The sequence below is a fragment of the Octodon degus genome, unplaced genomic scaffold (genome assembly GCF_000260255.1).
Source record: "Octodon degus isolate 3935 unplaced genomic scaffold, OctDeg1.0 scaffold00005, whole genome shotgun sequence".
In the NCBI taxonomy this organism is placed as follows: Eukaryota; Metazoa; Chordata; class Mammalia; order Rodentia; family Octodontidae; genus Octodon; species Octodon degus.
The window spans coordinates 454,583-475,912 of NW_004524581.1; the positions used below are offsets into that span (position 1 = coordinate 454,583).

Genomic DNA, 21,330 nt, shown 5'->3' on the forward strand with positions numbered 1-21,330 from the left:
GGGTTCATTTACTTGGTTTTCGCCAAAATTCTTATGTGCTTGCAAATAACTTACTGCCCCAGAAAGTAACTTAGACCTTCATAAAACTGTGACTTTGAAGTAATTATATTCTTGCTCTAAGGAAGAGACCTAAGTATAAGACTGATTTCTTTAAAATATTCTCTCTCTCTCTCTCTCTCTCTCTCTCTCTCTCTCTCTCTTTCTCTCTCTCTCTCTTCCCACCTGGAACTTTTCCTGATATCTGCTTATCTTTAAACTTTTTAATTTCATGTTTCCTTGGTGCTTATTGCCAATACTCTAGTCATTTAAATATTTAAATTGTTTAAAGCTAGCTGTGGTGGTGCATGCCTGTAACCCCAGGAGGCCATCGTGGGCTATCTAGTGAGTTCTGGCCAGCCTGAACCATATAGTGAAACCCTGCCTCAAAAAAAAAAAAAAAAAAAAAAAATAGAGATAGGCAGACAGACGTAAGACAGTTAATTTTTGTTTTATGCAAAATTAATGCCAAGCTGGAATTTGGCACCTGGAATCCAGTGCTAGCCTGATATGCTAGGCGGCTTGGATGAATCTCTCATCCAAGGGATGTCGTTTTTCTCACAGAGACAATGAGGGCTTCTCAGCCTAGCTAGTCTGTCATCTCACATGACTATGTTATTTGATTCTAACGGTGTTGGATGGGCCCTTATGGGCCATGAAAGCTGGCTGCAGCCCTAAGCATCCCTCACCCCTGTGCTAGTGGGCTACATCCGGAGTTTCTCCTTGTGGCCTCTTTTCAGTAATGTGGCTCACAGGCATCTAAGAGGTAGAAAGATACAGACTTGTATGTGGAGCAGCAGGTGTTGGTGAAATGCATTAGGACCTTTGTGGTGTCAGAGTCGCCTCATGTCTAGTTCATTGCCTGTTGCAATATAGCAGTTTTATTTGTCCAACATTTTCAAGAAATGGATCCTTATGGTTATAGGATATTCTTTCTAACAGTTAACAAAACCTCTTGCTCTTTTGGTGTTTGACTCAAGTTTTGACTTCCTTCTTGTTTGCACTATAGAGGATGGTTTGTTAATTGAGAAGTGAGACCACTGGAATTTGACCAACATCCTCTTTTAACCAAATCTTGGGGGAAAATCTTGATGTGGAGTTCGTTTGTTTCTATCCTTATGTTGTATACAATTGTCCTTTACTGTTGAACATAGGTTTTGTTTTATGGTACTTTATTTTCACTCTTCATATCTCCCTGTTGTGTCTGAACATGTTTATGCTTATATATACATATATCCAGTGGCTTTCCATCACATTCATATTGACATGTGAAAAGTAATAGTAATGGTTGTCCTTGAACATTTTTTATTTTTAAAATTATAAATAATGTCTCATTTAGAATTGTACCTTCAAACCTCTGACTAGGAAAAATGCCTGGGAAATTTCTTCAGTTGTGTCAAACTTCACTGCAAAGCAGGTATCCCATGTTTTAGGAAAGCATGGTTAAGAATATATTAAATTGAAAGATTTGATAAAACCTGAAGAGTTAAGGACTTTTTATACATGGCTAAGTTGGGGCTAACACAGTGGCCATCACATGTGTGTGATAAGTGTAGTCCTGTTCTGTTGGGACCCCCAACAGGGAAGAAAACCATGGAATGGGACCATAGAATTGCTAAGTCAGAGGTTTTCTAGGCACCAGAGAAATCTAATGATTTTTAGTGTTGTTATCAGGGTACCTCAGACGCAACCTGTTAAAAACCAGATTTGCTGTTTTTTTCTTCAAATTTAGTCCTTCTCTTCTCTGGCCAGTAGCCCTTCCTACATACCTTGGAGAATTACTCATTTTCTTTTATTGGTTCTAAGTCTGTCAGGTTTGTTTTTTGTTTTTTGTTTTTTTGTTTGTTTTTTTTTTCTTTTTTCTTGAGGCAGGGCCTCACTGTGTAGCCCAGGCTGCTCTTGAACTTAAGAATCTTCCTGCATCAACCCATGAGTGCAGGAATTATAAGCATGTACCACTTCACCCAGCTCTGCCTATCAGTTATGACACCAAATATATCACCTTTTTCCATTCCTATGGTGCTCCATAGCAGGCTTCAATAAGAACAGGCTCCTTAACCTGAAGCTCAGTTTTCTTCATAATCTGCCCTCCAGTTTGCCTTACTGAACCTCTAGCTCCTCTACAGTTTTCTTTGCATACTTTAAGCTGATGTCATTGTCCATTCTAGTAGTTCTGTGCATATGTCCACTGCTACATTTTAAGTTCCCTAAAGAAAAAAACTAGATCCTATTGTATTTGCCTTTAAATCCTGATCTCTGATACGGACTGGCACATAGAAACACACAGAAAGTGGTCCTTTAAAGTTCATTCACAGAACCATGTTCTGTGAGCAGCTTACTATGTGCCAGGCACTTGTGGACCTTGAATGAGCAAAGGACTCCCAAGTGCTCATGACAGTTCTGTTTGGGGAAGGGTGAGGCGGGCAGTAAACAAATGAACATGTGACATCAGCTGCTGTAGCAGGAACAGTGTAGCAGCATGAAGGCCAGGGACTTCTGGAAGTAATGAAATGGGTGCTCTTCTAGGTGGAGTAATTGGAAAGGCCACTAATATTGTGACAGTTGAGCAGACACCTGAATCCAATGTAGGAGAATCCCATGCAGGGGTCCACATTCCAGGCAGGGGGCCAAGAAGGTCAGAGCTCCTGACACTTCTTGAAGAGCACCCTGAGGCCTCTACAACCCAGGGGGTCTGAGGGAGTCCACAGGATGTGGTTGTGGCTCAGGATGAGTACTGAGGAGAAGAGATCAAAGTTGTTTCCTGTGTGGGAAGTCCTAAGAGGACAGTGCTGTGAGCACTCTTGTGGTTTAAAAGAATGACTCCAGCTGCAGGATAGAGAATAGATAAATGGGAAGATTAGTTTAGATACCATTACAGTGGTCCACGTATGGGCTTAGATAAAATATTTATCCAAATGGTAAACTTTATCCTGGCTGCTAGAAAGGGCAGTGCTTTTCCTGGAAGTCATGGATCCTGCTGCTGTTACAGCTGCCCGTCTTTCGGAACTTAGGTCTGGCTGTGGATGCAGTGTCTTTCTCATACAAGGTGTTTGCATTTCTCTAGGTTTTCTATAGAATGTAATGGGGAAACAGAATTTACAACTTTGAGTGCTCTCACAGCTTTACTTGATTTTTTTTTTTTTTTTCAGAGCAAAGTCAAGTCGTGTATATACTGATATGTTTTGGGATATATGGCTTTTGCATCAGAAAAACTGCCAAAGGAAATAGTATCAATCAGTTAGAGATGGGGCAACAGATTATGTAAGAATGAATTAAATGTTATACAGGGCATATTAGTCTGCTGATAGTGAAAAGATATGAAGGAAACAGAAAAGGAGACACTGGACATTTGGGTTATAAGTAGAAAGGAGAGAGCTTAGTGAGGAGGTATTTTAGGAAGGGGTAGAGCATTCTGTCACAAACAATTGTGTGGAATTAGAGCAAGATTGGTGAGGTGGAAATGCTCCCTGGGTGTGTTCTTTGAAAACTGATCCCATGCCAGAAGGGAAGGGACTAAGGAAGGAAAATGGTTGGGCAACTCCTGCTGAAGACCTTCCGTGACATCTATATTTAGAGCTGTTTCTAGGGCTTTGTTGATCCTTCAGGAAGGAACAGATACAATTTGCCAGCATGATTCCTCTAGGCTTGCACTCTGAAAGTACAGAGATGGATGAGTAGATGTTCATCAGTATTCATGTGTCAGGGATCACTCTGGGAAAGGTTTAACTTTTGTTTTTACTTTACTTGCTTTTGGTACTGGAAATTTAAACCAGGCCCTTGCATCCAATCTACTATTGAGCTACACCTTCACTCTATTTAGTATTTTAATGTTGGATAAAGTCTCTGGTTGAGGGCTTTGTTTTGTAAAGACTACAGCAGTTTCCTCTCTTTTGTGACTGGAATTTCATTTCCAAAGATAGAATCTCAGGGCTGATTGGCAACCACTGCTGTTAGATGCCAATATGGTTGTTTCAGGTTGTATTTTATTTAGCAGACTAGACTCTTCACTCATGTTTATCATTCATTTGATTGACTATTTCATCAGTGTCTCTTTTCACATTAAGTTGATTCAATCACAGTATCCCTGATTCTTCTAGACTCCAAGGTAGTTTATGACTACAGATGTCGTCAACATTTTTTCATTTTTATGTCTTTGATGCCCATCTTGAAAGCAGGTCCTTCCAGGTTCCTACTCCATGGTCGGTTTTCTAAGTTTCACAAGATCGTTTTCTTAAGATCATTGTATAAATGAACCTTGCACTATGGTTGACCAGAAGACTAATCTCTACGGGACTTCAGACCAGCTTTCCATTTAATTATTTACCAAGAATTACTAGAGAATGTGTGCTAGGGTTGCAGCAGTGAGCAAAGTGCTTGCATTAGAGGTCATGTTTAGGAGAATTTGTGTTTGATCTCACAGTAATAATTTGTGTCTGATCTCAGTTTTTCAAAGTGTAGTATTTAAGCTGTCCATGTACAAAACTGTACCTCATGTACAAAACTGTACCTTTGTCCATGTACAAAATTCCCTCATGTTATTATGGCTTTTTTGGACCTCTCTTCCATTATTTATTTATTTTTTCTCTCTTCCCTTATTAACTGGCCTATAACCTGTCATATTCTTCTCCAGCAATAAAGCAAGATTAAGAGCTCAGGGATTGTATCTTCCCTTCTTTTTCTTCCCTCTACACAAGTAGCTCCATCCGTCCTGTACTTACTCAGGGTCCCTTTCATCCGAGCCCTCAAAAGTGATTTTCATCCTTTTCAGGAGATACATTTCAAACTAGATGTTTGCAAAACAAGAAATTTTGTTACATGCACTGTCATTTGTCCCAGTCAACTCTTAAAATAAGCAGTATTAGTCTCTTCTCACTGAGGTATGCAAGACTTGGGAGAAGCTGTTGATTTCCCCAACACCCCACAGAACACACACCAGGGAGGAAAGGCTCTTCCATGTAAGTCCAGTGTAGAAATTTCCTGGTATACAAAGCACTTGTCCTGGATATGTAAGTTCTTAGTGGATGTAGTAGTATAGATTCTAAACGCAAAGACACTTGGAATACAACAAATCAGTTTTTTGATAATGCATATATTGGTTATATTCCATCTGCAGGACACATAGGTGTGCCCTGCCTACCCTGAGAGCTGTTGCTTGTTGCTGCTTCCCTATATATTGTAGAAAATAGACTTAGCTCAGTGGAGCGGACTGCTGTCCTGTACCCTCTGAGGTGTCCCATGGGCCCAGTTTACCACTCGTCTGTAGGATCCCTTTACCAACAGCTACAGTCTTGTGTCTCCAACTGAAGACCACTGACCGGGTTAGTTTATTTTTTTTCTTTATGGCCTTTCTTTTCTCCCTCTTCTTTGATTGTGAGCCATCATACATATCTGGCCTTAGAGCCTGATCTAAGACCACTCTTCCTGGGGACCTTCACTGTCCCCTGTACCACCTCACCTGAAAGGCTTCTCTGCTTGGCCTCCTCTCTCCCCTTTCACCAGGGACACTGTGAGGAAGCTGATGGGGCTAGATGGAAGATTGAGGCCCAGATTGTTCCTTACTTCCTCTCTCACCTCAGCTAACTGCTTTAGTGACCTTATCTTTATTGACCTGTCTCCTCTTTTTTTTTCTTTTCCCTTTTAGGCCTCATAACCTATATATTAGCGTAAGCCCTACGAATTGTGAAATTTAGATTCACCCTAGATGTCCCTTAAATGTAGTAACCCCAGCAATTTAGCTTTTAAGTTACCTAAGCATTTTAAGATACTTTTTCACCAAGAGTCAGGATAAAATGGAGAAAGGGCAAAACAATATAGAGATGCAGTAAATGATAGTTTTCAAGAGTTAATGTTTACGTGTGGTACTAAAGAAAACTGAAGTAGAGCCGGGGAGATAGCTCAGTAGAATAAGTGCTTGCCTGGCAAGCACAAGATCCTGAGTTCAATCCCCAATACCAAAAATAACAACAACAACAAAAAACTGAAGTAATGTGTCTTGCTTGTGGGCAGTTTGGAAGACAATAATAAATGATAGTATTTCAATGCTTCCCTCCTAAGATCATATATTGGAAGTTAATCTCCAAATTTATATGTTGTTGTTATTTGGAGGTTGGGCCTTTGGGAGATAATTAGCCTTAGATGTGGTCATGAGGGTGAGGCCTCCAGGTGGCCTTAGTGTTGTTATAAGAAACTTTGCATACTCCTGGGTGCCAAACCTGCCCTATTCCACTCCATCATCTTTTTAGAGTTAGCCTCTCTGTTCTTCCTGGTTCATAACCCAAATGTCTTGGCTTTTCCTCCTGATATTCTCCTCTACCCCACATATGGTCTGCCTATAAATCTCATTACTTCTGTTGCTACTGTGGGCCTAACTACATCTCTTACCTTGATGAGTAGTAGAACCTTCTACTGTTCTCTTTTCCTTCTTTCTTCTCTTGAGTCACTTTTTATCTCAACAGACTAAATATGTCACTGTAAGAATAAATTGTTGTGTATCTCTCCTTGTGTGCTCACGGAGCATTAGACCATTGTCTTCAGTGTGACCTAAGAATTTCTGTGAGTCTCACTGTCCTCTTCCCAGATCTGTTCACTTGCCTTTTTTTTCCTGACCCCCTGCTGTTCAACAAATGCCTGTGCACATCAGCTTCTAGAACCTTCTCCCAAGGATACTCTCCCTTTATGGTTAACCTCTGCAGAGGGACACCTCCCAGACCAAGTTAGCCTCAAATTATAACCACCAGCCCCACACTGACACTACCATTAATTGTACCATTTAGCATATAAATTATAAGCTTTATGCTTACTTATTTATTGATTAGTTTATTGCTCCCCTCCTTTGCTAGAATGTAAGTACCATGAGGTGGGCTTTTTCCTTTTTGTTCACTGCTGTATTCCCTAGTGCTGAGAATAATTCCCACCATATAGAGGTCTGTGGTAAATATGAACAGACAGCAGCCAGTGGCACTTATTGAGTATTGCAGTGGGCTAGGGACTGTCCCTAAAACAGTAAATATTAGCTCCTGCTGGTGACATATGTGGTAGAACTTTCTGCCAGGAGAATGCCATTTGTTTGATAGTGCAGTGTTCTGCTGTTCATGCCTAGCAAGCCCTTAGAAAGTGATTCAAGTTGGCTAAATTTTTTTTTTTTGTTTTTAAGATGGCTAAGTTTTAATGAATGGAAAAAAAACAAAAAGATCTCAGTGTAAATAGACACATTTATGTTATTTATATATTCACATTCATGTTTGTATTCTATATACATACACATATATTTACACACACACACACACACGTGCACATTTTCTTGATAATCTGAAATACCAACAAAGAAATGATATTTTGTTTTGTGTACATACTTTTATTCACTTTCTTTCTAGAGGACTCTTGCTTTTAACTCTATATTTCTCAGGTAGATCATATTGATGTTTTCATTTGTATCTTAATAGTATAACCAAAGTTTTAATTTCTAAAATTATTTATTTTGGTGTGGTACTAGAGATTGAACCCAGAGCCTTTTCACTGCCTAAGCTATATCTCCAGACCTTTTAATTTTTTTTTTTTTTTTAATTTTGACAGTGTCTCACTAAGTTACTAAGTTGCTCAGACTGGGCTTGATCCTCAAGCCTCAGACTCACAAAGGTCTGGGATTATGGGCCTACATCACCACACCAAATTGAAAACAATGTATTTCTAAAAGGTCGATAGAAAGGGACAATTTACCCAACAGTGGGTCATTTCCTAAACTTAGACAACTATGACATTATATTGCAGAATTTTTACAGAATGCTTAGGGGGAAAAATCTAAACCACTAACTTTTTTGAACCACTAATTGAAAAGTCTAGACCTTTGGCTTTTGTGGTGAATCCTTCATTGACTGACTGGCCCAACTGGTCTTTAAACTTTTACTATTTTAATTGTTCCTCCTGTGCAATGAGATAATAAGCTAAGCAAAATATGGTTAAAATACTACCAAAAATGTAAAATTTCTTTGATTTGGATCTTAGAAAGTCAGACACTGTGCATGTGTAGATGCATTTCTGGTCTGACTCCCAAACTCTTCTCTGTCCTGAAGAAATGCAAAATGAGTTGACAGTTTCCCAAGAGAGATTTTGATGTCTCTGTTCTACAGCATTTACCCTTTCCCTTTCGTTTGTTTACCTAGCCTTTCCTTAGAATGTTCTTTGCTGCAGTCCTGAATTTCTAGTCCTGTGTTTTCATGGTCTCTGCTCTGGAGCAGTGAGTACTCCGGAGACTCTGATGGACAGAGAGCCTATAAAGAGCCATCAGGAGCACTGGGGGGCGGAGAAGGAAGGAAGAGGAATGAAAAGAGGCCACAACTCCTAGTCCGTCCTCTCTAGAGCTTAGATGCCGCATTGGATGAATGGAGCCATGTTGGCAAATGTTTTAAATAAAACACAGATACAGAAATGATATGGGGTGGGTTAATTCTGGCAGATAAATGTCAAGGTTTATGGGACAAATATTTATGGAGAAAAATAGGGAAGGATTATCAGAAGGAGCCAGCCGTAGAGCTCCTGAGCACAGAACTGGTAGCACAGGCATCATGGTGAATCTCACTGGGAGCAAGAGATGAGTGAGGCCTAAGAACTTCCTCCAGTAGAGCAGATGGTAACAACAATCTGCCTATTTAAACCACAGGCAGCCCTCTATATCCATGGGTTTTATATCTGGATTCAACAAACCTTGCACGAAATATACCTTGAAAACAAAGTTGTATCTATATTGTATGTGTCTATGCAGGCTTCTTTGTTGTTGCTTTTATACTATAATAACTATTTACACAGCATTTATTTGTATTTGGTATTTTAAGTCAGAGATGATTTGAAGTACATGGGAGGATGTGTGGATGGTACATGCACATGTGTCTTGTATGAGATATTTGAGCATCTGTGGATTTGGGTATCCCAGAGAGATCCTGGAACCAACTCCCATGTACACCAAGGGACACCTGCACCATAAAATCAAAGTTGTGAAGTGGATGACCTGGTTCTGCCCACTTTGGGACTCTTCTAGAAGGCTTGAGATAGATGCATAAGACTATAGCCAGCAGAATGCTAGTTTCTTTCTTTTTTGGGGGGAGTACCAGGGATTGAACTCAGGACCCTGCACTTGCCAGGTAAGAGCTTATTCTACTGAGCTATCTCCCTAGCCAATATAGCCAGCAGAATAATGAAAGGGATGAAGAAGAGAGATTTGTAGGCCAAAGTGATAGTCTGGTTTGGTTTTCCAGGAAAATGTGTGACTCTTTTTGCTGAGGGCCATGGGATTTCTGTCTCAGATAAGACAGAGAGAGGAGAGGACTCAGAGTCCTGTTGAAGGGAGCTGTAAAGGGAGTTTACACAGTTTGAATTTAGGAGTTGATGAGCACTTGTCATAGTCCTGAGAATGGGATAGTCACAAGGAATTACAAGGAAGAAAATAGACTGAAGAATCTCTTTGGAGTTAGTTTAGACTTCAGAATGTAGAAATTGAGGTTAGGGAGATTGTGCAGACAGCTGTGAAGGAAGAAAAATAGATAAAGGTTAAGCACATGGGCTGCTTTAGAGCCAGTCACCTCTGTGGAGCAAGTGTCTGAGGCAGGCACTTGCCTGTCAGGGTGACAGCCATGGTACAGGAAAAGGCAGAGCTGGAGGCCAGACAGCAACTGCCTGGCATAGAGGGCCAACCTGGGCAGTGGGGACTTTGCAAGGGAGGATCAGAGAGCACCAAGGGCTTTCGCAGAATCAGAGGATGACAGGGAAAGTGGAGGGCAGCCAGCATGGGGCCTCATATTCTTACGGTAGAACTTGCAGCTTATTCAAAATATAATTGCTAGCCATGGGCTTAACTTTTAATAAAGATGATCCTGGCTTTTCTGTGCAGGATAGACTGTAAGGAGGTGGCATAGTCTGTTTAGGCTGCTGTAACAGGGTTCCATAATTTGGTGGCTTACGAACATCTGCACTTAGATTTCTTACAGTTCCAGAGGTTTGGGATTTAAGACCATGGGATCAGGAGAACAGTGTGGTGAGCGCCTCTTGCTGGCTCATTGATGACACCTTCTATTTGTACCCGAGCATGGTGGAAGGGTGCTACTCAGCTCTCTGTGTCACTGTTATAAGAGCAGTGACCCACTGTTGGGACTCTGCCCTTATGCTCTATACTTAGATGGCCACATATGAATGTCGGGGCCCACAACTACTCAAACCAGAGCAGAAGACAAGTGACATTAAGAACAACAGGCAGGAGACCAGGCATGGTGGTGCATGTCTATAATCCCAGTGCTGAGGAGGCTGGAAACAAGAGGATCACTAGGAGTCTGAGCTGCATAGTGAGGACCTGTACCAAATATATTTTAAAAAAACAGGTAGGAAAAAGGTCACTGTAGGAAGGCAGATGAGATAAAGGGTTGAGAAATGGCTGGCATCTGACTTAAGTAAATAGGGCAGGTAATAGCACATGATTGGCCACAGGCTGTAAATGATAATAATAGATACGTTTAATTCAGGCTATTTGTATGGTACTATTAGGGTTTTCAGTGCTTTGAAAACTAATATTATCAACAAAATGTCTGTAGAGTTATGATCAGTATGAAATATGACATAAAACATAAACTTAATGAAAAATTTAAGTAGCTCTTGAAATGTAACAAAAATATAATAGAATGCTGACTCTTAGGCACTCAAATACTGGGATTTCTTATACAGTGTGAATCAATTTTTGTCTGATTATTTTTGTCTTGTGTAATATATTTACATTTCAGTGTAGACTCTCTGAACCTGTTTTCCCAATTACAAAGCAAGGATTAAGAGCTGGCCAAACAGCTCAGTGGATTAAAGCGCCTGTAAGCAGGGCAGGGGCAGGGGGTTCAATCCCTGAACCTGCCGTGCCAGCCCTGCCCCCAAGGCGCATGAGAGGGCAGTTGAGACTGGATGTGGTGGCGCACGCCTGTAATCCCAGTTCTTGGGGGGCTGTAAACAGGCGGATTACTATGAGTCCGATCTAGTAGTGAGACCCTGAACACCCTGGTGACCCTTCCCTAAAATACAAAACAAAACAAATAAAACAAGGATTATTGCTATGCATTGTTGAGTTGTTTCAAGAACTCGTTGACATTGTTTAATATTGTACCTGAAAATTACTTCCACAGAAAAAAAGATCCTCAGAATGTGTTTGTAGTTGGCTCTAAATAAAGTTTTTTTTTTTTAAAGGCTCTTTCTTAAAGGTTTAAAAACTCAAAAGTAAGGAATACAGTACTTTGATACCCATTCTTGGCATTGTTCATAGCTTTTCCATTTGTTTCTAACCTGCCTCGCATCAGAAGGCAGTATCTTTGTGACAGTAAGCCAACTTGATTAACTTGGGAGCCCCCAGAGGCTCAGTGGAACACTTCTAGGGTGTCTGGGCGGGTTATGGAGGCATGGCCATGGGCGCTACATCTGACCCCTTTCCACTCTCTGTCACTGGTCCCTTATGCTTTGTTTCTTAGCCACTATGACCAAGCAGCTTGCCTGGCTAGTCCCTTCCGCCACGAAGTTTCTGCCCTGAAGCCTACTAACTGGGGGCTGAATCCCTGGAAACCATGAGTTGAATTGAAGCTGTCCTCCTCTAAGCTGTGGGAGTTGGGTATTAGGTCCCAGCAATAGAAAAGCTTACTGGAGAGGAAGCAGATATTCAAGGAAATTAATTAAGATGATGCTCAAGTCACCAAGTAAGTTTTTTTCCGAGTAGAATTAGCGTGTAAAAATGAAGCTCCAGGCTAGGGGAGATGGCTTGGCGGCATAAGCACCTGCCTGACAAGCACAAGGACCCAGTTCAATCTCCAGTACCACATGCTTTGCTGGCGCCAGAACCCTGGGTGATCCCTAATGGCCCACCTGTAATCCCAGTGCTGGGGAGGCTGAGATAGAAGGATCACTACCTCAGAGCTGCGTAGCAAGACGCTGTACTGAATGAATGAATGAATGAATGAATGAATGAATGAATGATTAAAAAATAAAGATAAAGCTCCGTGATATGTTCCCCCTGTCTTACACACTGGGATCTTTAATCAGAGACCTGAGATGCGCTCTAGCCTTGACGACTGTCCCAGATCTTTGAATCTCTTTGCTGTGGGATATGGTTGCCTGTGCCTTCCCTTGTTTATTGTCTCTGAATTTTGAGGTTGCTTTTTGCTCTTGTTGTGTCAGGGCCGATTTGTTTCTAAAAGCTACAAGATTCCATAATGAGCTGGCAGATAAGATCTGAATCAGAGAAATGGGTTAGAAATAAATAGAAAGGCTAGTTCCAAGAATGGTATCAGAATATAATTATTTATAATATCTTTAAACATTATTCCTTAATATTAGAGTTTTGGAGGAAATGAAGTAATTTTATTTAGAACCAAGTATTGCACTAACAGTTGTTTTTCTGTTGAGATATTCTTCAGGAGTTATACTAATAAGCAGCCAAGTTTCTCCTGTATGCCAAGATTTATACCTATCTTCCTGCTTTGAATTAGTTGAAAGAGACAACTTATGAAATAAGTAAGAGGGGCCAGGGAGATGGCTCAGTGGAATAAGTGCTTGCCTGGCAAACACAAGGACCTGAGTTCAATCCCCGGTTCTGCAAAAACAAAACAAACAAACGAAATAAGTAAGAACTCTCTAGTACTTTATCTGTACTTTGCAGTGTATTAATTTGTTTTTACCATATTTCTTTTAGAATTTTTGACCATTGTACCAAATGACAAAAAGATTATAGTACTTTTTAAGCCTGGTGTGATAGAATAGGATCAAGTTCAGAGCCTTTTTCCTTTTCAAATAAAGGATATTGGAAGTCTAACAAGGGACTGGGGATGTAGCTCTGTGGTAGAGCACACACCCAGCAATTGAGAAACCCTGAGATCAATCTCCTGAATCACCAGCAAAGAAAAAGTTTAAGTCACCTGTACTGGACATCATGCACAAATTGATAATAGATAATCAGCTATAAAATATTAATCACCTTTTTATTGGTATTGCCTTACAATCAAATTTAGGAGATGTATTTGCTTTTTTGCAGAAGAAAAATTGATGGATCTGGTGCTCAGAAATTTGGGGAAAACATAAGATACTAGCTGAGAGACTTTGTCGAGTGCCCGTCCCCAGGAAGCAGGCTCTCACATAAGGGAAGGGCTGTGGACAGCCAACAGGGCCTGGGGGTTTGAGAATTAGACTTGCATCTTCTTGTTGATATTTTGCTGATCTCTAATCCAGTAATAGCTCATTAGCATTCCTTCTAGAGTTCTTTTTCCTTTTCAGTTTTTTTTTTTTTTTTTTTTTTTTTGAAACAGAGTCTTGCAGTCTAGTCAATGCTGTATAGCCCTGGCAGGGCTCCAACTCAGGGATCTTCTTGCCTCCATCTCCCGAGTGCTGGATTTACAGGATTGTTCCAGTATACCTGGCTCATTTTGTTTTTTTGCGTATGTCTTGAATTTTTAAACCCGAACTTTTAACCCCTCAAGAAACTAAGAATCTAAATGTGAATTTTTTTTTCTTTTTTATTTAATGTATTTGGTTGTTGCAGGGTCTCACTGCACAGCTTGGACTTGTGATCCTCCTGCTTTCAGCCTCCTCTATGCTGGGATTATAGGCATGAGACACCACACCTGGACTCTGGCTGGCTCAGCCTGCCCTGGGGGCAGGGCTGGCACAGGATCTGTTAGGGTTTGAACCCAGTTCCTTGCACTTGCCAGAAAGGCATTTAGACCACTGAGCTATCTTTCCCAGCTCCCAATCTTCAGTATTTTTACTTAATTTTTTTTTAAAGAAAAGAAATTGTCTTTTCTCATAATACTGTCCTTTTTCATACACTTTATTCTCAGATAATAAATTCTTTCCTTCGTACTTACATGTAACTCAAGTTTGAACTGCAGAAATAGTTGCAAAAGGCTGGGAGCTGTGTGCATGTGAGTGTGTGTGTAAAACAAAAATGATTTTAAGATACTAATATTTACTAGAACCAGTAATTTTTTAAAAGAAAGGTGATCATTTTATCTAACAGTGTACAGTATTGGTTTTCACTTTGGTATTTTTCTGTATTCTTTTTTTTTTTTTTTTTTTTTAGTACCTGGGATTGAACTCAGGACCCTGCACTTGCCAGGCAAGCACTTACTCTACTGCGCAATCTCCCTGGCCCTCTTTATTATTATCCTTCATTGAATTTTTCAATTATGTCACACTTTTCATTACACTTGAAATTAGAGGCACATATCTCTCCAAGTCATCTTTGTGTAAATAAATTCTGTGGAAGTAATACACAGTTTCACTAAAAGAAAAATAAAAGAAGCAAAATTGTGGCAAATATTTCTGATTTTATTACTACACTATAGGGGAAAAAATACCCAAATTTTTTCAAAACTGATCAATTTTATTGATAAAACCCAGTCTCCAGATTGTGCATATATGAATGAAATACTATTATAGTTGCATAAGCTGTCTTTTTAATTAATTATTATTTATTTATTTATTTATTTATTTATTTATTTATTTATTTATTTTGCAGAACCAGGGATTGAACTCAGGCCCTTGCACTTGCCAGTGAAGCACTTATTCCACTGAGCCATCTCCCCAGCTCCTTTTTAATTAATTTTTAACCACATGAGTAACATATCACTTTATTTTAAAATAAAAAGTATAATGAGACATTCTTCTGGCTATCACACTTCAATAGCTGTGTCCATCCTGCATAAAAATATAGTTATAGAACAATTAAATGGTCAATATTCTCTGAGGAAAGCTTGTCCACTCTGTTTTCCTTGTTTATTTAATTGAGAAGAAGGGAAAGTTTTTATTAGAACCACTAGTAGAAAGTGTTTCTAATTCTTATATTTGTACAGGATTAATCTACAAGCTATCAGATAGCTACCATTTGAAGGTATTATATGGCCAAGATTTCCCATACCTTATTTCTAGTGCCATAGTCTATCTTACTGACTAGGAAAGTGAGACTCTGGGAAGTGCTGTCCTATAAGTAGCATGTTCTGAGGCGACCTAGAGATAGGGGTGTGGTATGGGATTGGATTCTTCCTTCAGATATATTCTTTTCTTGGAATCAGGTTGTTCCTGAGGATCAATTACTGATATGTATGAGTTTAATTGTTTAATGTCTTTGACTTATTGCATGGTGTAAAAGTTTTAAATTCTCACTTTAATGACATTCTGTGGGCATGTTCCCTTTTCTGACTGAGAATATACTACAGATGTAACTGTAGACACTGGGTGGGCTCTGAATGTTCAGAATGGACTCTCTATCAGTTGAATGTCAGCTCAAGGATAAGGCCTCATGAAGCATAATTAATAGTAGTATAGAGCAATTTCAAATCTTTTGGACAATTAATGTTTTTTAGAAAAGCACAACATTATTCTCCAAATCTTCATCTTGATCTACTGTTAATTATAGCATTCCAGTTTCAAGCTCTTGAGTAGTTTTTTTGGGCTTTTTTGTTGGGTCATTGAAAACTTTAATTGAACCTGCAGAATTTCTTGACTGAGAATCTGCCCTGTTTTTCCCTTTTTCTAGGTCTATTATTAGCAGAAGATTTTTCTGCATAGTTGGCACGCTGTACCTGTATCGGTGTATTACAATGTATGTTACTACACTCCCAGTACCTGGTATGCATTTCAACTGTTCTCCGAAGGTAAACTATTCCTCACTCTAATTTCCCTTTTTGTTTGTTTCTCGTCTTGCTCTGGGGTCCTCTGACAAATGTTGAAGACAAACATTTCTTCAGAATACAGTCAGATCCCTCGACCCTTGTCTGGGAGTTCCCAAGCTCCTGAGCCAACAGCCATATGCTTCTAGAGTTTCCAGCTCTGCCAGCACTGCCCCACTGGGGAAGGAAGTACAGGATCTGGATGTGCTGGAAGGGCTTTGGCTCTGCAGATGTACAGCTCTTGAACTCTCGCCTAGACTTTTAAAACATCATCCACTCATTTGATATAGACCTAAAAGCTTTCGTATGCTTTCTCCCTCTTGCAGATGGAAAGCTCCATTTCAAATGACATTCTTTCCTTTCTTCTTCTTTCTGTCACTCCGTACAGCAGAGCAAGCAGGAGAAAATAATCACATCTCCTGGCAGTCCTCCACCGATTCAGATAAAGCCACTGTTTTCTGGAAATACATGTGGCAGTAGATCTGCTACTTTGTCTAATGGCATAGATAGTTGTGTTGTTTTTTTTTGTTTTGTTTTGTTTTTTTAGTAAACTTTGTCTCTGTCTTATTGTCTCTACCTTTCTTTTAATCTTGGAGGAATTTTTAACTGTAGAGATCATTGGAGTTTCATAAAATAGGAAAAGATAATTTTAAATGTTTATATGCATTAAAACTCTTTAATGCAGTAAGAAACAGAAGGGCCAATTTTCCTTTTTTTATATTTTAGTGGAAGAAAATAAGGGCTTCTATGATGTATTTAAGATCATTTCTCTGCACTGCCTCTGTGCTGGCAGACTCTTGTCTCTTTGTCCTTCTCTTCCTTCCAGAAGAGATGATCTCTGGGAGAGAAGCTTTGAAAGGGGGCTGAAAATTCCCTCTGGATTTTTAAGATGGCATCCTTATCCTATGAAATTTTGAATCGTGTTAGATTTTGTACTGCTGTCTCTCTTTCTTTCTTCCTAGAGTTAGGAAGGAAGTCTATAGAGGTTGTGCCTATAGAGGTTGCTAGTTTGTTTGTTTGTTTTTTCCTCTCTTCCATTTTTTGCTGCATGCCACTTCTGAACTCTGGAGAATCTTCACAGAGAATAGATGTCGCCAGTTTTCCATTCCTCTGTCAGCAGTCCTGCCCCCTACACTCGCCTTCTTGCTGTTTCCTCTGTCCTTCCCAAGAAACCATCCTTGTAACCCTCTGCAGAAGCTCCCCAGCACCCACGGCAGGCTCCTGGGTTGCACAAAACACCCTGCTGTCAGTGAGAATCCAGGGATGTGGACCTGGGCTGGAAATGGGCATAATTAGCAGCATACTCAGTACTATGTGCAGTTTAGATCATCAGCTCGCATGTATTTTATTTTCCAAAGAGAGCCTAGGCTGGGCATTGGGACATTGTACTGCAGAAGGGTAGGTAGATATGATTGTGAGTAAATACACATTGAAAATAGATAAGGGCCAGCTGAACAGGTCAGCGGATTAAAGCGCCTGCAAGCAGGCTCAGGGGTTGGGGGTTCAATCCCCTGGCCTGCCAAGCCAGGCCCGCCCTCAGGGCATGCTGAGAGGGTGATTGAGACTGGGCGTGTGCGTACCTGTAATCCCAGCTCTTGGGAGGCTGTAAACAGGTGGATCACTAGAGTCCGATATGAGACCCCAAACATCCTGTAGGTCCTTCCCCCCCCCAACCCCCTGCAAAAAAAAAAAAAAAAAAAAAAAAAAAAAAGGATCAAACACAAACACCAAGCAGCCATACTATGCAACTATTTTCCTCTCTGCTCTTAGGTGAGTCTTGGTGAGGACCTTTGAGGCTCTGCCCTGTGGCTGGCAGGGCCAGACTTGGCTGAGGGTTATTTAATAGTTTCCCTGAGGCTCATTTATCTAACCACATCCTGTGGCGAAGAAGAGCTCTGCAAGTTTTCTTGGTAACTAAAGGCAAACAGCATGACTTATACAGAGCAGCTCAACTCAGTTATCACTGTATCATGTTGCTAAAAATGCCAGCTAAGAGCACAACCCTTATCACACATTTTAGCAAGCCAAATCTTAAAAGAAATAGGAGGTAAAATATTAGAATACCTTAGCAAAAGTCAGTGGTTAAAACCTATTACATGTAGTTATATCTGTTATAGATGTAAAAGGCATAGAGAATTCGGAGTACAATTTTTTCTGAAAAATTTCAAGTTTATTTCAAAATAGAGACTAGTATAAAGTAATTTCCTTCACCCAACACTCAGATTCATTAATTATCAAGATTGGGTGCATTTGGGTCATCTCTTTGTCTTCTTTCTTTTTTTCTTAGGCCTTCAACACTATACACTTTATTGTACATAAAAACTGTGGATATGTTCTAGTAGAACCACGACACTTGGTGTTCAACAAAATTAACAGTAATCCTTTGGTTTCAGCGGTTAAATCAGCTCATAGAATTTGCTGATGATCTTATATGCCAGTCATACTCAGGATTGTGCTTACCTGTCTGCTTCTTTGTGGTACTCTTTAACTTGTTCCTCTCCTCCACATCTCCTCTGAATAGAAAGTTGGATCTGGAGACTTCTCTACATTTGTTTGTAACCTTTTGGGAAACAGTACTTTCTAAGTAGAACAAAAGATTTGTGAAGCTAGATAGAAGAGTTGAAAAAGCTTTAAAACTTAAAAGATGACAATTCAAGCTTATTAAAGAGTTGTCAACTCCCCTGCTAACCAGTGTCAGAAGGGAGAGAAGGGGGCCACCAGAGAGACTTCAGCAGCCAGCTGTCTACATCTCAGCTAAGGAATCCAGAATTGAAAGGAACCTTACTAGAAGTAACCTGTTGCAATGGTAGAGAAGATATCTGAACACCATCACTGATCTTAATAATCTCTCTCTAATCATTACACAGAGAAGGAATTTCTTAGCCCTAGAAAAATAGGAATAATGGAAATATCTTCTCAGGTCGGGGTTGAAATGGGTTTAGATATTACTGAGTAGCAGTAATTCATTAGGTGGGTGGCAGACACTGTGGGCAGGTTATTTAACTCCAAGTCTTGTCCTTTATTGTTGAGATAGTTTTGTCACTTGTAGGGGGCTGTACAGAAATCAGAAGAGGACTTGAAATTGCTGTCATGCCTCAACCGTGCTGAGAAACGATTTAGCAGCTTGCCTTAAGTACCTGTTTTAGATGCTGGAGAACAAGGAGTGAGCGAGGCAAATAAAGCCCCTTCTGTGCAAAGAACATCAAAATTCATGTGGTTCAGACTTTTACCTTATACATATTTTTTAAGTGCTATAAAGCCTTAAATTAAGTGATAGGTCCTAAGGACAGAAAGAAAGAGACGTATTTGAACAAAATTGAATACAGTTTGATAATAGAGTTGAAGTAGAATGAAGAAAAAGAGAAAGACTTTAATGACAAGCTTTATCACTAGAATAATTATAAGAGAAGGAGGAAGCTGGAGTTAATGATTGTGGATTAAACATGTGGAGTGTAAGATCCTTGTGAGGTAGCTAAATGGTGATGTCCATGACAGTTAGCGGTGTAGGCCTGAAGTTGAGATGGAAATCAGGACCAGGTAATAAATATTCATGATTTACCATCTTGTGGTTGGTGGTTAAAGTTGTGAATATGAATTAAAAGGCCAGAGAGAGGATGTAGACAGTACTGTGCTTCACAATTATAGTTTTGTGACTTAAGGTATCACTGGAGTCAGATGATGTACTTGTGCACTTACCAGTAAACTTTTAAGCTGAGCTTTGGTCATAAGACCAACATAGGGCAAGCCAAGTAGCTCAGCGCATTAAAGTGTCTGCTTAGACACAGTGACCAGGAGTTTGATTCCTGGCCTGCCGTGACAGCCGCGCCCCTGGAGCGCTCTGAGCCGGGTGACTGAGACTGGGTGTGGTGGTGCATGTAGGTAATCCTAGCACTTGGAAGGCTGTAAACAGGAGGAGCACTATGAGTCTGATCTATGCAGTGAGGCCCTGAACTCCCTGTACACCTTATCATAAATACCGAGAAAAAAAAATCATCATGTGACTTAAACTCACCTCCATTATCACAGGCTGGTACAATCATCGTGCTAGTACGCTTAATACTTCCTTTCCCACTGCTGCTCAAAAAGCCCAGCTTAGAAGAAAAATGTCCCAAGTATCCAGTAGCAATTATGAAAATCGGTCTTATTGTTCATTTATTTGATGGCAGTATGCTGTACAAAATTTCACAGCTTGAAAAATAATGATCATGTAAGATGATTAAGTTTAAGGAGGAGGAGCAGGCCTCCCATCAGATGTTTCTTAGGTAATGATGAACCACTGAGGTACGCAGATGGAGAGGTAGGTGTGTGCATTCCTGCACTTTGAATTTCTGGGGAGCACCTGGCTCTGGCCCAGGGGATGTGTACGCCAGGCTTATGCTAGACTCCACCAAGTGGCTGATGCCTTGATTGGCATGTGCTAGGCTCAGTACAGGTTTTCTCTGAGACGTGTGTGTTCTATTGAAGCAGTCTCCTCTTCTCACAACTATTTATGATTTAATTTCATTTTTAAAAGGCAGACATTTAAGAATTATTTCATGTTCTAAGCTCTCTATAGGTGTTTGTATTTTTTTAGCCAACTTTTAAAAAAAGAAAAATATGTATATTCTGTCCTCAGATACATAGCCTAATGCGAATTAAGAAAAGAAATACCTTCCTGTTTTGAATTCTGGCTGTCATTATTGGTGAGTTAAGCTAATAGTGATGAAGCATTAACATAGATGCACTTTGGTTCTCTTTGATGGCTTCCTCAATGAACTTAGCTTTCAAAGCATTTACGAAGAGATTACACTAAGAGACACAAAGCTGGCTGCTGTAATTATGGGAGGTGCAGTTTTCAGTGAATTGATCCATAGAACTTGAAAGACACCGTTTTTCAACGCATGTCCCGCTTCTGAACAGGGGCCACGTTTGGGTGGTATCTGAGGCTGATTGCTGGCTGGAGTGACAGAACAGTAAGAGCAGCAGCAGGAAGACCTTCACGCGCTGAGTCGCTGCTCGGTGTCTGCAGCAAGACTCTGCTCATTTGTAACTTTTCCTTTCTCAGACAGCTGTTCGGGTATTCTAGGAACTCTCCATGTTGGCAAACTTGGATAGTCAGCTCCTGCTAACCTTTTCATGACTTCAGAATTCTTTTGAATTGAGTGGAGCTTAAATTATCATTGCTTGTTTTTACCTAATCTTCTGCCTGCCTTCCAGTTACTTACTGTCAATATAAATTTTCTTTTTTGTTTGTCCTCAGAAACATTTCTAGAGAACCTTCCTTGTGTGAGCATAGTGGTAAGTTTTGAGTGCACATAAATGCATAAGACATCATGAGCCGTGTGGGAGCCAAAAGGTCACTCCCTGGCTTGCTCCATCCTCCCTGGATGGACAGGAGGGGACTAGTTGCTGTGGAAGCATAGAAGAAGGCAGCGGCTCTGCTTGGAGTGCTGGCCACACAAGGGGAGGCACTATCTGAACCACACCGCAGAAGGATGAGCAGGAGGTGGCTGAGCAGAAATGGAAAGAGGCAGAGTTTGCCAGGTGATGAAAAAAGGAATGTGAAACAGATTCAGGGAATAAAGTCATTAGGTGTGCTCACGAGTGTGACCCTATGGGCCAGCTGGCCACAGAGAAAGCCAGG

The 21,330-nt window shown here is 40.3% G+C and overlaps 1 protein-coding gene across 9 annotated transcripts in view; it reads left to right on the plus strand.

Moving 5' to 3' along the window:
* The window catches only part of Sgms1 (sphingomyelin synthase 1), a 324,088-nt gene that overhangs the window by 285,567 nt on the left and 17,191 nt on the right, over nucleotides 1-21,330 (plus strand). For all 9 annotated transcript variants that reach the window (XM_023723167.1, XM_023723189.1, XM_023723161.1 and 6 more), the window contains one exon: nucleotides 15,575-15,692. In XM_023723167.1, coding sequence (XP_023578935.1) covers nucleotides 15,575-15,692 — 118 coding nt within the window. The remainder of the gene's footprint in view (nucleotides 1-15,574; nucleotides 15,693-21,330) is intronic.